The sequence below is a fragment of the Caloenas nicobarica genome, chromosome 3, assembly GCF_036013445.1.
Source record: "Caloenas nicobarica isolate bCalNic1 chromosome 3, bCalNic1.hap1, whole genome shotgun sequence".
NCBI lineage: Eukaryota > Metazoa > Chordata > Aves > Columbiformes > Columbidae > Caloenas > Caloenas nicobarica.
The window spans coordinates 52,453,126-52,474,422 of record NC_088247.1 but is presented as its reverse complement, the minus strand read 5'-3'; the positions used below and the strand labels follow the sequence as shown (position 1 = coordinate 52,474,422).

The 21,297-nt window shown below is 42.6% G+C and overlaps 1 protein-coding gene across 1 annotated transcript; it reads right to left on the bottom strand.

Annotated features, from left to right (window-relative positions):
* Positions 1-2,925: 2,925 nt before the first annotated feature.
* On the bottom strand, positions 2,926-19,862 carry NUS1 (NUS1 dehydrodolichyl diphosphate synthase subunit). The gene is made up of 5 exons (XM_065632014.1): positions 19,466-19,862; positions 13,167-13,289; positions 10,670-10,822; positions 6,134-6,233; positions 2,926-5,428 (listed from the first exon to the last, which is right to left on the bottom strand). The coding sequence occupies exons 1-5, from the start codon at positions 19,860-19,862 to the stop codon at positions 5,338-5,340; spliced, it is 864 nt and encodes a 287-aa protein (XP_065488086.1). The 3' UTR covers positions 2,926-5,337.
* Between the last annotated feature and the right edge of the window lie 1,435 nt (positions 19,863-21,297).

The following is a 21,297-nucleotide window of genomic DNA, read 5'->3' as shown; positions in this document are numbered from 1 at the left end:
TTCATGATCTAAAAAAAGTTGTTTTGGATGCAATTAAGGAGTAATCCTACGGCTCTCAGCAGAGTGATTCAATGGAATTCAAGGAAGTCTTGCATCATTTAACACAGATGAACATACAGCAGAGGAAGGGCTTGCAAGTCTGTCTCCCTTTTAATTTGGCAGATCTGAGGAAAAAAGTTGTGTAGGGGCTTAAAGCGTGGCCTTTGATTCGTTTGCTTTAGCATTTCAAGCTTATCAAAGTAGCTTAGCTCCTAGAAGACAGCTAGAAGTTGTTTAGAGCCATTCATGGTAGCGGTGAAAATTTCACAAATGGTAACCTTCACAGCAAGACCATTTGCAAAGTTTTGCACAGGATGGGCCAGAATTCAGCCTAATTCTCCAGTTCATTCCTCGCTCCTGCGCCCAAGCTTCTGCTGTTGCATTAAGTGCCCAAGAGCAGCAATGAGAACCTCTTTCCAAGGATGTGCTGGGTGAGCAGAGCTCTGGAGGAAGCTGAGAAACCAGAGAGGACAGTGTATGGAAACCAGGAGGACAAAGCAGAGCACCTGTCCCCGTGTCCCCAGTGCTCCTCCTGCCAAAGGTGCTGGCTGGGCAGCACAGTCCCTTCAGTTTTTATGGGTACAGCTGCCTTTCAGCGTCAATTAATACACACGGTTAATAGTGCAACATCAATTGCATTGTAAAAGCCATAAAGTACTTAATCTGTTCCTAAAAGGTCCCTGTCTTTTTTAAATGCTGGGACTGTTCATGGCAGTTAAGATTTCGCACTCAAGCGGAATTCACAAAACATACAGCAAATCAGTCAACAGGTTATTTTTTTCTTGTAATTCTTATGAAGTACTTCAAAAGCACTTACTGATTTAAGTGTGTAAGAATATACTTTCCTCTAAAAAGAGTGACCTTTCCTTTACGTTCTACTTACTTCCCAGTCTTCACTCACTGCAACATGCCATGCTGTACAGTTGCTCAATGCATGTTCATAACAAGAAGTCCTAAAAATCACTGTAATCTCAAGAACTGCTTTGTAGGTCTGTTTCCTGTAGCAGCTGTATTATTGACCATGTCCCCAAAGTCCCTGCTGCAAAGCAACTATTTCAGAATCTCATCTAGTTCCTTGACTAGACATCGACAACTGTGCACCTCTGGAAAGGGGAAAAAGAGGAAAAGATGGATAAATTTGAATCACTTGTTAAAAGAGTAGTACAAAACTACAAACTGCAGCAAGCCACCTTTGCTGACTCTATCAAAAACCAGCTGAGGTCAGAGAGCCCAGCAGCACCAGCTAACCCTGCTCTAGAGCCAGCTCCGGTTTGGAAACTACTATCAACCTTTACAGGCAGGTTGTATCTGTTCAAATAATAACTCAAAATGTACCAGGGACACACAAACAGCTTTTCAAGAGGCAGCTTAATGCTCAAAAGGCTGAAGCTAGGCAAAAGCCAATTTGGTGAAAAGACATACAAGTTCCTCTGCAGCCACTGTCCACCAAATTGCAGAGTGATAAATTTTTAGTATCATCTAGGGTTTTGAAGTAGACTCCACAACCTCTCTGGGCAATCTGCTCCACTGACCACTCTCACAGGGAAAGGGTTTTCTGACACGTAGATGGATTCTCCTATATTTCAGCTTATGCCCAATGGCTCTCAGCCTGCTGCTAAGCACCACAGAGAAGAGTCTAGTGGTTTTTACTCCCGCTCCATCATATATTTATAAATGTTGGTAATACCCTTCCTGAGCCTTCTCCAGGCTGACCAGTCGCAGATCTCTCAGCTTCTCCTTGTACAACAGATGCTCCACTTCTTCATCATGGCCTTCCACTGGACTGGCTCCAGTAAGTCTGTGTCTCTCTTGTTCCAAGATGCACAGAACTGGACCCGACACCCCAGATGTCTCACCAGATCTGAGCAGAAAGGATCACCTCTCTTGAGCCGCTAGCAACTCTTCCTACTGCAACCTGGGAGACTGCTGGCCTTCTCTGTAGTCTGGCTCATGGTTAGCCTGTTACCCACTGTGACCCCCAATACTTCTTCAAAACTTGTCTGAACACTGGCTTCCCCTTTCAAAAGAGGTCACACTCAGATTGTGGAGGTTTCTTCCACCCCACACCCTCACTGCACCCTGCTCGGAAGGAGGGAGCTGGCAGGAGGCCCAGCCTGGATCTAGGTTCAGGACTGACTCAGCAGCAGGGAGAGGTCACACACTTTTTAGTAGCTGAGAACAAGTTTAGCAAGTACCCAGGATTATTAATGAAGTATTTTTATAGTAAAGCATTTACCGTAAAAGCTTTCGTAACAGCTTCTAAGAATTCAGAAGTGGTATTGATACAAAAATTTGTCCAATTCTTACAATACAGGAAACAATTGCAGCCTTTCAGTACTTAAGAGTGGCCTGTAAGAAAGATGGGGACAGACCTTTTAGAAGGGTGTGTTACAACAAGACAAGGGGTACCAGTTTTAAACTAAAAGAGAGGAGATTCAGACTAGACATGAGGAATAAACTTTTCACAATGAGGGTGGTGAAACACTGGCACAGGTTGCCCAGAGAGGTGGTAGATGCCCCATCCCTGGAGACATTCAAGGCCAGGCTGGACGGGGCTCTGAGCAGCCTGATCTGGTTGAAGATGCCCCTGCTCATGGCAGGGGGTTGGACTAGATGAGCTTTGAAGGTCCTTTCTAAGCCAAACCATTCTATGACTATGATAATTTAAGAAGAACACAAAAGAGCACACCATTTCAAGTCCTCCACTTTCTCAGAGCAATGTAGCAACACGAATAAGGCTACATCTCCCCGGTCAAACCTGCAAGAGTATTCATGCATCACCATAGCCTGTAGAAAGATTATAGTCTTTTATTGATCATTTCTTTTACAGATTCGGATTTAACTTTCAATAATAAAGTTCAATAAATTGATTCCCTAATCATAAAAACTTGTTTTACACATTATGTACAGGTAGCCAGAGACTAGAGCCATACAGCATGTCACAGCTAAACCACAAACCCTCACACAGAACAAGCGGGGAGAGGCGCTTGCTGCCACGACGTACATTCAGAGATCAAGTTGCAGATATGCACAGTGCTTTTGGCACAGCTCACTGAAGATTGCCCACACAGGGACAGTAAAATATCCCAACTAAGTGATAATGTGGATTAGTTCAACTACATTAATTCCAGGAGGAACACTTAATCAAATCTCTTCTGATGGCTAGTTTAATTGAGTTAAGTTGAATCAAATGCAGCTGAACTAATCATTTTAGTTTCATTAAGTATCCCTCTATAGACAAATCCTAAACCTTGAGATCTGTCTCCAACATAAAAATCTTTTTAGTTGAGATACACAGAAGATTGAGGACTGAGGGGAGCTCAGGTATTAGAAGTATTCTTTGGCAGTTTGATACAAATATAAAAAATATATTACTTTTGAGGACTAAACTAAGCTTTTCCCATTTTATTTTACTGCCAGCACCAGAACTGTTTCAGTGACACAACACTTACATGTGGTAACTTAAACAAAACCTTACATTTTAATGAAACAAAATTCACATCACAGATAAACTCCAATACTCAAGACACACCCCAACAGGCTATGTGCTCCCCACAAATAAGTTAAACTTAACATTCAGTGAGAAAACTTTTCCTATAGCAATGACAGAACCTAGGAGACATTGCAGGACTGTTCATCTGTGCTGTGCAGGAACTGGCAAACACCAGAGACCAGTCTGCAAGAAGCAGCTCATATGGAATGTTAGTTGATGTCAAAACCATTAGTTAACTGATTAAAACATCCCTTTCTCTTATATGAGATAGACCACAGTGCTCTCCTGTAATGGCAAACTGACCTTAGTATGACAAAAAACTGCAGCTAAGAGTTTACACAATCTGCTTTATAACATCACATCAAGCTACAACAGTTAAATACACTGTTTCACAAAGCAGCAGTCATTCATTTAAAATCTGGCAATTCCCTTTTAAAAGCAGTTTTCCCTTCTAATGACATGCCTATCCTGAAGGAGAGCAAGTCAGATTCATTTTGAAGAGGGGAGGGAAAACACAAAACAAACCAAAAAACCCACAAACCACAAAAAACCCACAAAACAAAACCAGGAAACTCTTTCAGAATGAAGTGTCCTACAGTTCCACAGCCTGCAGGGTAAAAGGCTGCAACATTAATGTTTGTCTCCAGTAACACAGCTCTAAAGATACTGCTTTGTCCAAATGCTGCTATGAAGACTTTCAAATTACTCCCAACCATAGGAATGGAACTCAACCAGGACATTCCATGATGAAGACCATTTAGCTAATGATCTGTTTAGATATCTCGGGTTTGAGGTACTGTAGTGTAGGTTCACTTCATCTTCTTTTCTGTTCTGCTACAGACTCCCATTCAAACTTCCAATGCACAGTTCAGAACAAACCTAACAGAAGGCTTAAGGAGACTCTCCTCCTGGGTACACAAGCAAGTCTCATTCACCGTGGAAGTGGAACCCAGTCCATTTTCAGATTTTTCAGCAAGGGATGCCAGAGCCTGAGCCAGCTTGTCACCTTAAGCAAGAATTCTATGGGGAAAATGGGTAGATAAACAATACGTAGTAGTGTTTATGCTTATTCCATATGGAAAACTGACCTGATGCTAAGAGAAGTTTCACTCAGGGCTGTAAGAAAACTTCAATTTTACATCTTAAAGAAAAAAAAAAAAGAGGATGGATAGTGCTACACAGACTGCCTAACCCACTTACCAAAGAAGCTTCCATTCCTTTTTACAGAATCTTCTCAGTATTTCTAGAAGTTGATACCTACTGCTGGCTTCGTCATCACAGCCAAGTAGCAGCCTCTATTCTCAGTTAACAGAACTGACCCTTCTGGAATTCACATATTGTAAATATATGCAAAGATAAACCAGGTGATTAGCTCGAAAACACCTGACCATTAAAAACTAAAAAAAAACAACAAAAAAACCCACCAACCAACCTAACATGAGAGTTCTTCCTCAGATTTATGGACCTTCAGGGCACGGAACTCCTATTCATGTTGTCCTGTAGACTCCACAAGACTTAATTCTCACATGTTCTTTTGGTCACTTGGACAGGAAAGTCAGGGTAATTCAGCTTTGAACAGCTTTGCTTGCAATAACTGTCTTTTGTCTTTTAAAGGAAATCTGAATTTCCCCCTCCCCGTAGATTCTCACGCATTCACACAGACTCTCTAGAAAGGTAAGACACTTTATTGAATTTGTTGATAAATTAAGAAAGGACTATGAACCAGACTTATGGGTCACAGGTGCTTGTAAACAGACATCAATTCCTTCCCACAGAAAGCCTGACTCCATGTGCTCAGCAACAAGTCACTTTCCCCAGCGTTGCTCACAGGCTGCATAGTGATGGAGGGCAGAGAAAAAGTCTTCATAGCTGATGTTCAGGTGGGAAGGCAAAGAACTGAGAAAGCAAGTTGGAGAAGTTAAAATAAGCTTTCATAAACACCGCATGATCCATATGGCCAGTCAGGAATATCACTACTTAAAGCTGTTGTCTGAGCAACCTTGTGAACTTCTTCTCAACGCTGTTATTGACACCCAACTCTTGTAACTAAACCAGCTGTCAATATCTTGTCATCCTCTAAAGTCTACCCATTAGAGCAGAGAGGGCACTTCAAATCAGTGAGAAAGCTGGAGAAGCACAGGTCTGCCCAGACATTTAAGTGCTCTATAAATACTTTCAGATTTAAGAAATACAGCAACTCTAGTCAGCCCAGTTATTGCCAAAATTGGAAAGTAATCTAGAGGCATGATCATCTTACATTATCCTGTTTCTCTTATATCCTTAGCTTCCCTATTAGAAACCCAATAGCACTCAAAATCCACATAAGGAACACCAACAGAACTGGAATTGGACCACTGAGACAGATGGTGACCAAAGATGTTCCTTAAACCTGAAGAGTAAAGCCTGCTGTTGCCTAATCGTGGCTGAAGGAACAACGAATATTTGACAAGTTTCATTTAACAGTTTTTTAATACCATCAAATCAATCACCAGACACCTTTGTTTAGACTCTTTCGGCTATTTCCATAAGGTAAGTCACACAAAAGATCCGTTTAGTTAGATATTATTCCAACCTGTTTCATAGAATTCATAGGCAACTCACATGATCTCTGTCAGTCTGATGTGCCATGGAAGGAATCCTAATGTGCTGTCCACAGGACCAAACTTCAAGACTAAATCAGGATCAGGAAATCCATTTGTACCTGAAAGAACCATTTAAATTAAGTTTTATTAAATTAGTCAGATTTATTTTAATTCTAAACCCTAATGCATCTGCTTTTTCTTTAAATGCATTTTTTTTTAAATGAATTGAAGCTCCTGAGGACAACTTAACAATTAAAAGCCCAAGGGGACAGACTGGTCTTGCATCCTCTGAACAGGCCCAGTTGCAGTGTTATTTTTATGTCAGGTAGCTTTCAGAGACTTGCTAAAGCAGTGACAGGAACAGTTACATTGTTTTCAATAACAGCAAACCTTAACACGGCTGTTTAAACTGACTTGTTCTAGTTTTGTCTTGGCAAACTTGTTTTTAGTAGCATAGAACATGCTGTACCCTGACCCATACCTACTACAGTCCTAACTCAACTATGTGAAGTTGCAGTCAAGAAGAGTAAAAGGACTATAACACACAGAGAGAAAAACACACAAACCCCCCGCCCCCCAAAAAAAAAAAACACACACCAAACTTAGGGAGGTTCCACTGAAGAAGAACAAATCGGTATCACAAACCATCAAGAAAACAAGTTGTAAAAAAAAAAAAATACCCTATCAGATGAAGTGTCTCTTCATTAGTATGGAACTAGACAGACAACTTTAAAAACAACTTTTACTATGAAATTTCAGACAAGCTGTTGCAGGTGACATCTTTCTGGTTAATGAGTAAGGAAGAACAGGGCAATATTTTTTTCCTGTTACTAAGTGGACAGCACAAGCCACCCCAGGGCAGGGCTAGGTAACACTGAAGGACTTCACTAAGTGCTCACACTACACATACCTTAAAACCCTAGCCATTGTCCTTCCACTAGCCTAACCCCAACTCAGATGGGCATACAAACAGCTGTTTGGAAAAAGCTACTAAGCTTCATTCCCTGAAAAGCTGAGATTAAATACTACAGTTTGATGCACAAGGAAGTCTCCCCAAGAAAAGAGAAGCTAATCAAATCTTTAGTAGCTTGCTGTCTTGCTCACCAGTGAGAGTGTCCTACTCATCTCCCAAGGTTGATGACAATTAGCAGCCAAATGACACCATCTCCCTTCCACACACTTCTGCCATGCCTGAACTACTCCAGGCCAAAACTGACAGACATGCAAGATAAGCTTAGAAGGAAGTCTTAGTCCAGCTTTCCCTGCTAATTCTATCAAGTTGATTAGAGCAACATGTGAAAACCAGTACAGAACCCCAGTGGGACCCAAGAAAGTTAGCTGTTCCTCATGCACCTACCTAGCTCATTCAAAAAGCATTCCAGCGGTCACAACCCTACTTTGTTATAATGCTGCCATTAGTCATGATTATTGCATGCTCTTGGTTGTTATCCCTTCCATTATGCACTAATTCTACAAGTTAACTGCACAAGGGCTTACACTGCACAATGCCTACCTTTAGCAGATAAAGTTTAACACTGCCTATTTGCTCTGAACCTCAGATGTTATTTCTCAGTTTTCTCACTTGTTTAAAATAGGAAAAAAAAGAGTCAGTCCAGAGCTTTCTACAAGTTTAAGTTCAGTTGTAGAGGAACTGAACTTTCAGAATAAAGGACTAGGAAACTAAGGTCCTATCAGATTTTGCCCCCACCCAGGTTTTGAAACCGAAGCTGGAGATTGAGAAGTTCACATCCTCTCTCCCCACTGACTCATCACAATCCTTTTACCAGAGGTAAAGATGCTATTTTCCCCAAGCACGTGCATTTCTAAGAAAGGATGAAGTACTTAGATACGAGTACTGTGTGCCACAGTCCAAATCTTATATCAAAGTTAAGAAAAAAAAATAAGGCAAAAGCTGCTTATGTGTTCAGAAGCCAGTATGTTAGTACAAAACAGCTTTGCAGGGAAGCAGTGAATACTTGGGAGCAGGGACTTTGGAGGAAGTGGACAGCTTTACTCATCCAGTAGCTGATCCAATAGCTGAGCGCTCCTCAGCTGGCCAGTTCAGCAGTAGGATCTTGAACACTGCAATGGCTTTTCAAACAGGAAAACTTTCAGATAGCCCAGTTAATGCTAATATTTCCTTCTGGTTCTTATCTGAAGGAAAATGAAAATGTACACTGTAGCACTACAGTCAAAACAGCCTATTCACAACAGTTCTGTGCTTTCCACCCTGCACCCATTTCTCTGCCTAAACATATTGACACTACCAATGCTTTCCATGTGGAAGCTCCCTCAGAGCTGCTGGAGTTACAGCGCTCCGCAAGTATTGCACACAAGGATTTGGGAGCAGACTCAAAAAGAGGCCTAAAGACTTGGACACTCAAGGGACAGGATCTGGCAACATCCCTTTTAGGTCAAGAGTTCTGTGAGGGAACATGAAGGAATTTGTAGAGCTGACAGCACTAACCTTCTCTTATCCACACAGATTTTACAGGCCAACTTAAAAAGCCTTAACTTATAGTCACATTCTTCACTAGGAAGGCAGATAGCAAATAGAGACAATATTATAGTGCAGCTGGCACCTACTTTTACGAAAACAAGCTGGTTAGCTGAGGCATTGCTCAGAAGAAAGTACTCTTACACCGAAGAAAACTCAAGCTGTAAAAATTAGAGCATGATTGCATTAAGAACTGAAAAGCCACACGACAAGCTAGAACCATACCATTTTAGGACTAGACTTCAATAACTGCATCCTAAATATGAACAGAAAGTTAAAAAACTACATTATCACATATTCAAAAAAATGTGAAAAAAAATCAGAAACTTAGAGAAGTCAAGAACACACACTCTAAAAAAATAGGTACTCAAATACTGTTTTCAGAACTTGCTGTCAATTTAGATCAGTAACTCACAGATGTTTATGTTCAATACCTTGCCAATAAGGACACAGAAACTAAATTTGCCTGCAACTAAAATGAGTAGTTTCATAAGCTGCTGCTAAATAAGTCATGAAAGAGTAGTTCTTCACCTCCAACTGTCTTAAACATTAAAACCAGGCAAATTAATAAGCAGGACTAGTTAGAACTACTATCTTTAGTATCTCTAAATTATAATAAAAATTATATTATAATATATAATTATATACTATATAATTTATAATATATAATTATAATAAATTATATTATCTCTAAATATCTCTATTAGATACTATCTTTACCATCTTACTAGCCACATAGATTAAGCAGTCTGTTTCCAAACTCTACAGTTTTGACAGATTAAAAGTATAGGAGACTTATTTTTCTGTGCTCAGCTATCATACATTACTTGAACAATAAGTCTGCTCTTTTTTTTTTTTTTAAAGGTTATGCAGACTGCACCTAATACTTTTAACACCTCTAGACAGTGAAATGCATGGATATGAGATCATTAACAAGTGTTTGCAAAGCTCCAGTTAAACATCACTGGCCAAAATACATACATGGGTACCAGCTATCACCAGTTCTTCACCAGGTATGCATTTTAGAAAAGCAGTTATTCATTTCTTTGAGTTGCCTTTGGGGTATGACAGGATAGATGTCCAAGTTATTTCTTCAGGTGCCTTAAACATGTTTAATAATTCCATTACAGTTAGAAGATGTCATGCAGCATGCCAACAACAGGGATAGAATTCAGTTTGAAATTAAGATTAAAGCATCTAAACTGCTGCTGCACTCAGTCTGCATGGCAATTCAGCTGACCACCCATTTGGAGAATAAAAAAAAATAATCATCACTGAGTCCAATTAAAGGGAGCCACACTTCAATAATGTGCCTGTAGACATCCAAGTTCAAGTGTGCAACCTGAAATCTGTACCCTGCAAAGTTAATTACAGTTGCAATTAACACCCATGGATTGCCTAGGAAAGCTGAGCAAGTACTACAGCTACATTGCACTACTGGGGAAGCAGAAGGTTGCTCCGAACTACTTCTCCCAGATGTGAGATTAGTGCAGCCCTGCCCTTTCCATAGCTATTGCACGCAGCCAGCACCTCAGTGCAGAGTCAGTAATCTGCATGAATTAGTAACACAGATAACAAAGATAGTGGGTTATACAACAGCAAAACATCAGCAAGTGCTCCGTCATTTGCACTCGAGGTGGTAGTTACTCAGCAGTACAAGCTCTAATTGCTGTAATTAGATCCGGAAAAGACTCTGTGCCCATAGCCAGGTTTGCAGTATACTAACTTGCAAAAAGTTAACCCACGTTATAATAGCCTAGTTTCAGTGGTACTTTTTTCAGAAAGCTCATCACATAACATCTTACACAGGTTGTGAACTCTGAAAAGCAGAGACTTTCCAATTTAGCTTAAGGTTTTCTTTTCCTGCTCAGAGGAAAAGCTCAAAAGTGAGTAAACTGGTAAGAAAGTTTTCAGAGAAGTCTGAAAGCAATAATAAACTTACCCTGATAAACTAAGCATCAAGATACATACATTCTAAGCAATAAATATACTAGAAACTAAATCAGTTATGAATCAAGTACTCCTTCCCCTCCTCCCCACCGACCATGTCTTACTTACTACTTAATAAGTTGTCTAAGACATTCACATCCAGGTCTGTGTATGTTCTTTGCTGCTGTGCTACCAACTGACAAAAGTTCTGAGCAGCTTTTACTATGTCTGCTTTTCCATCTTCTGGGGACAGCACCTTCAATGTAGATTGGCAATTTAAAACTGAAAGTACAAAACACAGTTTAAAAGCAGCAGAAATATAGTTGTTTTGAATATGCTTTAGATATTGACAGGATATGATCGCAAGTAAGTTACACATTACTTCATATGTTATACAGTTAGTCAGATATCTTCTGGATTTGCTATATTACTAAAAAGCAAGTTGAAGGCAACTATTTTGAGGAGTCTCGTGAAAACTGGTTTAATTAATGTCAGTCTTGAAATCTAGAGTCTTCCAGTGAATTATCATTGGCTGTTATACTCTCAGGCAAAGCCGTGAAAGGAAGGTGCCTAGATAGTAACTTGGGGGGTGGTAAGCAATGAAGAAAGACTTGCAGTTCAGGGAAAGGAAAAAAGGAATGCGTTTTAACAGCTGCTGTGGACATTCGTGTGACAATGATTAAATTAAGATGGGGTCCTCCCTGAAGACGATAACAGGATCTTTCAGCTGCACCTCAAAATCGATGCAAGAGTTACAATGCTGATTTAAGATTGTGACAGAGAAGCTAGGGACCAGATAATGAGTGAGTTCTGGTACTGTCTGTGACTTAAGAGAATATTTCACAACAATCTTATTGTCCACACTATTGCGAGATAAGAGTCTTCTCGCACGACATGACTTGCATCATTGTCAGTTTTGATAATGTAACTAGGAGGTAAACTTACCAAGGATGCTGAAGGCTACCCAGCTTGAAGTAACTGGGTTAGATACTAGTGTCTGGACACATGAGACTGGTATAGAACTTATGATTGTTATAGCTAGATACTTTAAAATAGCATTTCTTAAAACTGCAGAACCTGACTGCAAAGGATCACAGAATACAGTCAGCAGACTCATAACACCTAGAACACCTCAGTCTATCCAAAGCCACTACAACCAAAGTAATTGTTCCTTAATGTTGTTTGATGTCATACATCCTATGTTAAAGAATATTTCTCTAACAGTATTCAGAAGTGTAAGACATCTTTTTGCTTCTCAGAAGTGAAAAACCACAGTTCATTATTATAAACTGGAGAGATGTCAGCTTGATCAGTTCAAAGTATGAAGCACCTGGTCTGACTGCGGAGCCCTTTAAGAATGAAAAAGTCTAAAAGTTACAGAAATCACTTCTGTTATTCATAGTTTCCAGCAGGAAAGGTTCCTGAGACTCAAACGTACCCTTTCAGTCAGCAAGTCTCAGCAGTCTTCCAGTAGTTCATTTGGTTTGGACATAAATATTCTGATTTAGGTAACGGTAGCTGAGTATGCTGGAGTTTAAGACATTGACAGCATGTCTACTCTGTTTTCTGATGGTTATTTCAACCTTCACAGGAATAGACAGGAATAACAAGAAACTCGAGTGTTTTCATGGAAATGCTGGCACTTTAGCCTAAGTTGCTTACAAGGCAAGTTTATGCTACAACATTGGACTTTATACTGGAAAACTGGCGTAAAGGATCTCATCATCCTATTAGCTCTTGTAGGGGAAGCAAAACTCAGCCAACAGCACCTGAAACACATCTAGATGTACTACAGCAGTAGTGACTGTTTCTTAAGTCTTTGAACCATGTAATACAATTGGCTTAAAAAAGAAGTGCTTTTCTATTATGAGACCTATTTAAACATAGAGTTTTAAGACAGCTGTAAGTTTCAAGCCTATCCCTCTAATGCAAAGGCTTGCCTTAGTTAAGTACATGCTTGTGATTTGCTACATTTTGAACAGACTTCTAATATTTGTGTTAGTCAGCATAGCTGAGTACTTACAGCAGATTGTGCTGAATAAGGAACATTAACCTTGAAACATATTCCTGCTTTCCACTTCTCCTACATGCAAAAGTTGCTGTCATAGGTATTTTAAAACTTATGTCCTTTACCTTCCTGGTGTCATTATACATTGCCACGACAACCAGCAGTTTTGCTCTTTCCCTTCTTCATCCCAGCTTTGAGGTATAAATGTGGAAAAATGGAAGTGCATCCATTGTTAGCTTGACATCAGTTCCTTTACTGTAACTCCAGTGTTTTTCCAATTCTCTCGACAAAAGAATTCATCTCTCTGAAACAGTGGGGAGTTGAGCTACACTGATGCATTAAAGGGGTGATGGCACAAGTGTCAGGCTAAAGGGAAAATCAGACGGCCCAGTAATGATCACTATGGGAAGGAGGGAGCAACACTTCACTATTAGTTAAGAAGAAATATGCACAGTGCAAGTTTACTATTAGCCCAGGAAGGCTGCGTGTGTTCTGATCATCAGTGCTTAATGAGGGAAAAGGTCACTGTATACAGGAATGTGTTTAAGTAAAAGCAGAATTATGATTTATACATGGCTATTTAAAGTCACACCAATCCCACCTTGTAATTCATCTTACCTTGATCAGCTTTGTCTTGATTTGCAAATTTCACCATATACTTGGAGCAATCTAGTCCCAAGAGTTCTTGCTGCTGTTTTAAAATTTCATCCATCAATCTTGAATTATTCCTCTTGAAAATACCTTTAAAAAAAGATGCATTGTCAGTCAACTCCTATAAAGAGTACTATAAAACAAATCTAACACTAGGCAGGAAGAAAAAAGAATCAGGTAGTCAGTACCGGTTTCAAACTGGAGTTTACAAGTATGATAAGAATCCAAAACAAATGCTACTGCACATGACTAATTTCAGTGACCTTGGAAAGACAACTCACATGCTTCTGTTCCTCTTTTACCCAGCCTGGTTTCAGTAGCAAGCTGCAATTGTGTAAGGGATAGTTTAAGACTTAATTCATTGTCCTTAGCATGCTAGCAATAGTTAAAGATTGCAATACATGACCAGCACAGGACCATCAAGTCAGATAAACACCAAGTTTCTTGAACATCTAGCCCACGCTGCTGTTGATCTGCAGTTTAAGTCTGCTGCCACTTACTGCCACACAATTAAGGCCGCAGGCTAACAAAGCAAGTTACCACAAAGCAAGAGCCAGAAGACTAAATCAGCATATCACACCATGTACAATGCCATGGATTTCCTAATAAGAGGGTTTCACAAGCTATATATTCCAAGAAGTTAATGCAATCCCCAAGGACTTCTTATAATTACATGTTTATGGTAGACACATTTTGAGTGCAGGAGATTACAAAAACTTGCTTAACCAAACATACTTGGGTTCTTGTTCTAAAATAAATTGACTCTTGAGAGATACAACACAACTATTTCTATTTAAAAGCCACAGTAAAAATTGTTACATCTTAAATATTTACAATGCAAAAGCGTGGCTAGGCACATTTACTTAGGAATTGATAACGCCTTCATCGCATTGTATTCAGGGCTTGTTACTAAGAGCCTAAGTTTCATTCAGAAATCCTATGTCAAGCACTTCTGTTGACCAATCTAAAAATGCCCACACAACAATCTTACAAGAAACACTGAACTTGTATACAATTTTATGATCAAGCTTATGATTTGCCTCAACCCAATTCTAGGATTAGAAACTGCTACAAACAGCAGTTTCCATATCAATAGTGGCCAAACAGTGTACAAGCATTTGGTTAAGATCATAATACATTAGGAGTTAGTTTGCAAAATGAAGTGATACAATACATTGAATATGCTGGTCTTTTAGCTCTAGTGAATATTTTTATTAATATATGTATTTAATATACAGGCTTCAATAGATGGTAAAGCATCTGTTTTTCCTCCCACCCTGGGTAGTGACAGACTTAGAGACTGACACACACAGTCTGTAAGAAGCTGCAAGTTCAGTAGAAGCAGGATTCAAAACAAACAGGAACCATGAACTGGAAGGGAACAACCGGCACAGAGAAATGCCAGGTGGTGTCAGCCATTTGTTTGTCTGGCTAAACTACCACAGCCACCACCTGTTAATGTCTTGGTAGCATCCTGAAGTCCAACATTCTCACTTGCTGTGCCTTTTAGAGCAGCAGAATCTGGTAAGACGCTGGAAAAGAGTCAGTTCTTCCTTACAAGGGAACACAACCAAAGTTAAGCCTAGGAAAGAAAAAATTTCCACAGCTTCTCAGTTACTTGCTTTTTCTCAACTCCCAGTGCCAACGAGGAAAGAGTCATAAGGTAACAAGTCTGTTTTAAGCATCAAACTATTAACAGTTTGCAAAACATCAAACTATAACCGAATTCAAATAATGTATACGCAAGAAACTGTTTTAACATATGAACAACTTCTGCCTACATCCTCATGATGGATCCTGCTGGTTGCAGGTTAACAGAGGAAAGCAGAGCATGAGTCATTACAGTGGACCTCACAGGAAACAGAGAGCTAGAAAACATTAAACTCATCTATTCCAAGAGCCTAGAAAAAAATATAATCTGAATTTGAAAGTGGCTGAAGTCACTTAAGTTTCATTCACTTTAAAGCCACTTAAGCTGTCACTAACCAAACAGGAAGAATTCAAGTTAAAACTTAAACTCATACATGATCATTCCTTGCACATTTCTTCTTGGAAGGACATCCTGTACTGGGAGAACAAGTACTCATCCGCAATTAAGAGATACTGTCACATTACCCACACCTATAAGGAGATTATCTTCCACAGATTAGCATTAGTCCCAAATATAAATGTGGTCTGAGGACTCCTGCCAACTCAACACTGAATCACAATTGTTGAGTGTGAAGTTTCACAGGGGCGAAGACCTATAGCAGGTGCCACTTCATACCAGTATATCACAAAAGTGTTTCAGTAATGAAGCCACATCAGATTTATCCTCCCATTGAAGTGAACACACTGAATACACAGCAAGTTTTATGGATTGATCAGATGTGTTAAACTACCAAGCAACTTGGAAGAAACTAAAAGCCTGTGTTTGGGGCTAATTAAATAACTTATTTTGCTTACTGCAGTGCTCTATCCTTTCAAAGAATTTCTAAGAAAAAACTGGTCAAAAGTAAAGCAGTTCACTGGAAAATTAAATCCAGGATGAAAACAACAAGTTCTCCATACAGTAGTACTACAGGCTTTAAGAAGCCTTCAACTCAAAGCATCTATTCAAGAACCCAAAGTACTCAAATCCCAAGATACAACAAGCTCCAAAAGAGCACTTTAGATTTATCCCAAACTATTTCAGGAGCCCTTCACTGACAGAAGCAACACTCAGGCAAGCTCTCGAGTGGCAAACATTAACAGAAGAAAGTTAAAGTATATAACACTGGTCAAAAGCTTCTGCTCCCCAGAAGATATTTTAACAGCTACTATATAATTGCAAAAAATCACTGCCTTCTGACTATGAGAAGGCTGCATTATTTCCTCAGAAATAAGGTCTTGACCATCATGGCTGGATTTCTACCAAGTAAAGTGTTTGGCAATACAGAAGCCCACAGAAACAATACCTTGATCAAAACCCTAAAATGTTAGTGAATATTATCCAATACATTTGTAACATTTGTGTTCTGCAGTTGCCCATGAGAATCAGCACAGCTCCAGCCAAGTTGTCCTTACTGGTGCAGCTGCTTTAACACACTAGCATCAACTGGAATTCAGCTACTTATTCTGATACCAGAAACAACCTATAAGCATTTTGTTAAAAATACAGAAATTAACTAGTATAAACAAATAAACAGCTTATCTGGCACTTCTTTAAAGAATTTCATGTTTCTCTCTCTTCCTATAGAAGGGGCAATTAAGGACACATTTTTAATTTAAGCCTTTCACAGGCAACTGACACAGTTATTTCCTCCAGAAAACACAGCCACAGAAAATCACTCTTGTAATCAAAGCTTCCTGTTGCAATGAGAAGCATCTCAGTACTACAAATATGCAACGAAGTAAAAGGAAATAAGTTAGAGTATACTTCACTAGATGTAACACAGATTCAGAGCACTTATTGTGCTTCCTTCTTCACCACAGCCAGCATCCGTGGGGACAATATATCAACTGTATGAACAAAGAACCTTACTGAAGCAGCTCAGCAGAACTAAAGTCAGTATCACCACCTGAGAAGATGAAAACATGTGCACAGTGTAATTAAGGTTCACCCTCTGCTACTGATAAAAGCAAGTTGTACCTGACTTCATTGACCTTCACTATACTAATGTTACTGTTCAGGGTTCCATTCTGTTCACTATTATTCAGAACCGGATTTAGACTTGAGTGTTGCAGTTGTTGCTATCTGGAAATGCTTTATGCTCAATCCAGATAACATAAGGAGCTTAGCACCAACAGTAAGGCAACGCATCTACTATTACCAGAAGTAAGCATACACTCAAGCTGTATGAATGACTACTTGCTTATTCTCTGAAACCTGTTTAAAAGGCTCAGCTGACAAGATGCTGTACAAAAAGCAGTCGTGGTTGACATACCAGAAAAGCCATTAAACACCTAGGAAGAACATCTATGTGTTATGGCAGGCTATTCTCATCAACTTTGAAAGTTTGGCAAAAACCACTGATTTAAAATGTTTTAGTTGCTCTGCATTGCCTTGCCTTCTTCAATTGTGTTCCAACAAACTGGAATTCAAGCTGACAATTAAACCAGCATATTCTGGTATCAAAGGACTAACAGAAGAACGAAATACTGAAAAGCATTATGTCTTGATATTATGTCTGAGATTATAGCTATATCTTCAGATTTCAAAGGTGTTAACAAAACATCTTAACATGCAACTTCAGTATGAATGTAGCACTACATGGGAACAGCAGCAAGTAATGTCCAAGATATATTATTTTTTTCTGGACTGCTTGCAAAGCCAATTGTCCTGCAAGGTTCTCAGTTACGCTGCTCTTCAAAGGACATAACCTTGTTATTTCTGGTCATCACATTTACAATCCTGTAATAGTCAGTCTTAGGTCTGACTGGATTTCAACAGATGCTGGAGGAGCAGAAGTAGCTTCTCCACACTGAGTTGGCTCCCTGCTGTCAGACAGGATCTCAGTGGCAGTAGCTACCCAAGCACTGGCTGTGGCCTTCTCCTTCCTCAGTGTTAAAAGGCTGCATGGTGAGCAAGCAGAAAACCAAGACCACTGGGAAACTCTCAGCTGGATCTGTTCCTCAGTTCAGTTCTCATATATGTAATTTGTGCAGCACAACACTGGAATCTAAAAAGCGACTAAGCATAGATACATATTAGGCAACACTGCAGATAGTTTATTTGAGATTCAAAAGAAATTAGAGATCCAGTACAATAACGCATCTCTCTTCAGGTTATGAGGGAAACTCTTGTTTGGGAATAATGTCTGCTTTGCAGCATTTAACCTGCTTTCTTCCACTGAAACACAATATAACCAAATTCCACAACAGCCTTGCACAGATGGTCAGTTTAAACTGCTGTCTGGCTCCAAGACTAGTTTCTTAAAAAGATCTTAGGGAATTTAGTAAAAGTTAAGCCATTTGAGTCTTGTATCATGTACAAGGACCAGACATGAAACTGCACTATTAATAGCAATGGTTTTAAAGAAAAAAAAAAATCAAATGCCTATACTCAGGGAAAGACCTGCACACCTTCGATGCTTTTGCACACTTGGCAACAATAAATTGCATCTACTTAGGCAGGATGCACTGTTGAGTTTTTCCTGAGACAGCACTAGAAGACAACTATTACAGACTGTACCTCTAACCTGGCATAAACTTAGAGTTATTCTAATTTGCATGACATCTCTAGACAGCCATCACAAGTGTCTCAACACAACAGTTAAACACTGGTCTCTTACAGTCTCACCATTGGCAGCAAGAGCACAGGGATCTTCAGCATGAAGCCTCCTCTGGAGAGGAAAGAAATACAAGACACAGTCCACCTCATGTATTATTAGCCTTTAACTGAGACTGGGCATGCTATCAGCTCAAAGACCATCTCATCAGCTGGGTAGGAAGCCGCACCTAGTAAAAACTTGAATATGGCTGGTTTCACCTTCTCTGTTGGAAAAAATAGGTATGAGAAAGACAGATTTTCTCCTTGATTATTTAACAGAACGTTAAATCTAAACTCTGAGGTAATCTTTAAGATACACAGTTATTTGGAAGCAATGTATCTGCAAGAGCTGGAGTTCTGTCTTATACCTGAAAGCCAGCAATGAATAAAATCACATGGTGGATATGAAAAACACACCAAAGCTTTCACAAACACTGGCTCAGAGTTAGCTCAACAATCAAGTAGCACCAGTCCTCATACCAAATGTAGAACATGTAGTTTATCATATAAACAGCACTCAAGATACACATGTTTACATTTAACTACCTTTTCACCCTGTCTCTTCACAGGAGAAAGAATACACAAAAGTAAATGTCTACTCTCACCCAGCCACTTCTGGAAGTTCAGACACAGCCTGTAAACAGAGCCCGTAAGAGCAGATAGCCCAAAGCTCCCCTCCACTAACAGCCTGTACCCCTCACAGTCATTGCTCTCAGATGTCAGCAGCTCCCGTCAGCCCAGGGCTGGGGACAAGGCTCTCGGAAGATCCCACCACCTGCCCCCTCCGGCAAGCACCTGGGTGAGCTCAGCCCGGCACAGGAGCTGCGGCAGGAGGGCACCCGGGGCGCTGCACAAGCTCCAGAGGACGGCAGAAGAGCCGCCGGCAGCGCGGCCAGCACCGGCTCGGGAACACGGCGGCAGCGGGCGAGCCCGGGCTCCAGCAGGTCGCACCGCGGGCCCCGGCGGCGCTGCCTGCCAGAGGCGCTCCCCGGGGCGGCCCCCGCCGCGGTACGAGCTCTCCCTCACCCCCGCTCACCATTATGGTCGTAGACGCTGATGTAGGAGATGCCCACCGCCATGCACCACACCACCAGGCTGGCCATGTCCGCGTAGCTCGGCTCCTCCTCGGTCACCACCAGCCCCATGTGCACCGGCAGCTTCTGCAGGGCCCGCCCGTCCGAGCGCCACCGCTGCCGGCCCTGCGCCGCTCCCCCGGGCCGCCGCCGCCCCGCGCCCGCCTTGCGGAAGGCGAAGGCCCCAGCGGCGGGGGCCAGGAGGGCGCAGGAGGCGGAGGCTGCGCGGCGCCAGAGCCACGCGCGGGGCCCGTTGGCGGCGCGGCCGCGCAGGCAGGCCAGCAGCGCGCGCTGCAGGCAGAGCAGGGCGCGCAGCAGCGCGTGCAGCGCGCGCCAGGCCAGCCCGCCCGCCCCGCTCATGGGGGGCGCGGGGCGGCGGCGGCGCCGCCGTCACCAACCGACAGGAGCGCGCGGGACAGCGGCGCGGGGCCCCGCGAGGAGAAGAGCGGGCGTGTCGGTGCCTCAGCCGCAGCGCGCTGCCCGCCTCGCCGCCGCCATCCCCTCACTGAGACTGAGTCCGCGTCCCCCGCCCGGCAACCGCCGCCAACGCGGCCATCTTCCCGTCGCCCCGCCTGCTCTTTCACCTCTCACCCCGCCACACGCAAGGCGCCCATTGGCTGCCAGGGGGCTGCCGTCACCTCCGTCGGCGGAGAGCGAATGACGTGGCCCTAAGGGAAGGGACGGGGCGGGGCAAGGAAGGGAGCGGAGGCGGGAACGGCCCGGGGCGGGGCGGGAGAGAGCCCCGCCCCCCGGGAGTGGGCGGGGCCGGGGCGGGGCTGCGCCCCCTGGCGGGCGTTGCTGGCGGCGCCCCAGCGCTGCGGCCGGGGCGGGAGAGAAGGGGCGGCAGCGGGGGCGGGGACGTGGCGTTTGGAAAGAGTGTCGCTGGTCCTTGTGCTTCCCAGCGCTTCCCCGGGCCGGGCAGCGAAGCTTCCTCATCTCCCGGTTGCTTCAGGGGCTCGTCTTAAGACGCTCCCTGTGTCCCGCCCCTGCCCTTGCCCTTCTTGGCGCCTCGTTCGCGCCGGCGTTTGAAACGGGGGGAATCTGAGCACAGCAGAGGCAGCCGGGCCTCGCGGGCGTCTTCGTGCGAACGGTGTTTCCCCTTCAGAGCACACTGCAGACACAGCACGGGGGTGGGAAATGGGGGTACCGTGTCCCTGCAGGGGCGCACGCCCTGTTCCCGGGGCTCCCACCAAACCCGCGGCTCCCGGGGTTTCTGCGCTTTGGCTCGTAGCGGCCAACAGACCCCAAGACACAAATCCCAGTGCAGGCGAAAGAGCAGGAGCTCACAAGCTGGGCCAGTGCCGTCAGACTGATGGGCGGGCTGAAATGGCACGGGGAGGGAGGTTCGCCTCCCCCTCTACTCTGCCCTGGTGAGGCCGCATCTGGAATATTGTGTCCAGTTCTGGGCCCCTCAGTTCAAGAAGGACAGGGAACTGCTGGAGAGAGTCCAGCGCAGGGCCACAAAGATGATGAAGGGAGTGGAGCATCTCCCTTATGAGGAAAGGCTGAGGGAGCTGGGTCTCTTTAGCTTGGAGAAGAGGAGACTGAGGGGTGACCTCATCAATGTTTATAAATATGTAAAGGATGAGTGTCACAAGGATGGAGCCAGGCTCTTCTCGGTGACAACCAATGATAGGACAAGGGGCAATGGGTACAAACTGGAACACAGGAGGTTCCACTTAAATATGAGAAGAAACTTCTTCATGGTGAGGGTGACAGAGCACTGGAACAGGCTGCCCAAGGGGGTTGTGGATTCTCCTTCTCTGGAGACATTCAAAACCCGCCTGGACGCCTT

Excerpts from the sequence above, each read along its gene's own strand:
- NUS1 (XM_065632014.1), bottom strand. The coding sequence starts at position 19,862 with ATGAGCGGGGCGGGCGGGCTGGCCTGGCGCGCGCTGCACGCGCTGCTG. Across the intron at positions 13,290-19,465 it reads CAGCGTCTACGACCATAATG|GTATTTTCAAGAGGAATAAT; the intron begins GTGAGCGGGGGT and ends CTTTTTTTAAAG. Across the intron at positions 5,429-6,133 it reads ATCAGACTGACAGAGATCAT|TTCTTTGCCTTCCCACCTGA; the intron begins GTGAGTTGCCTA and ends TTGCTTTCTCAG.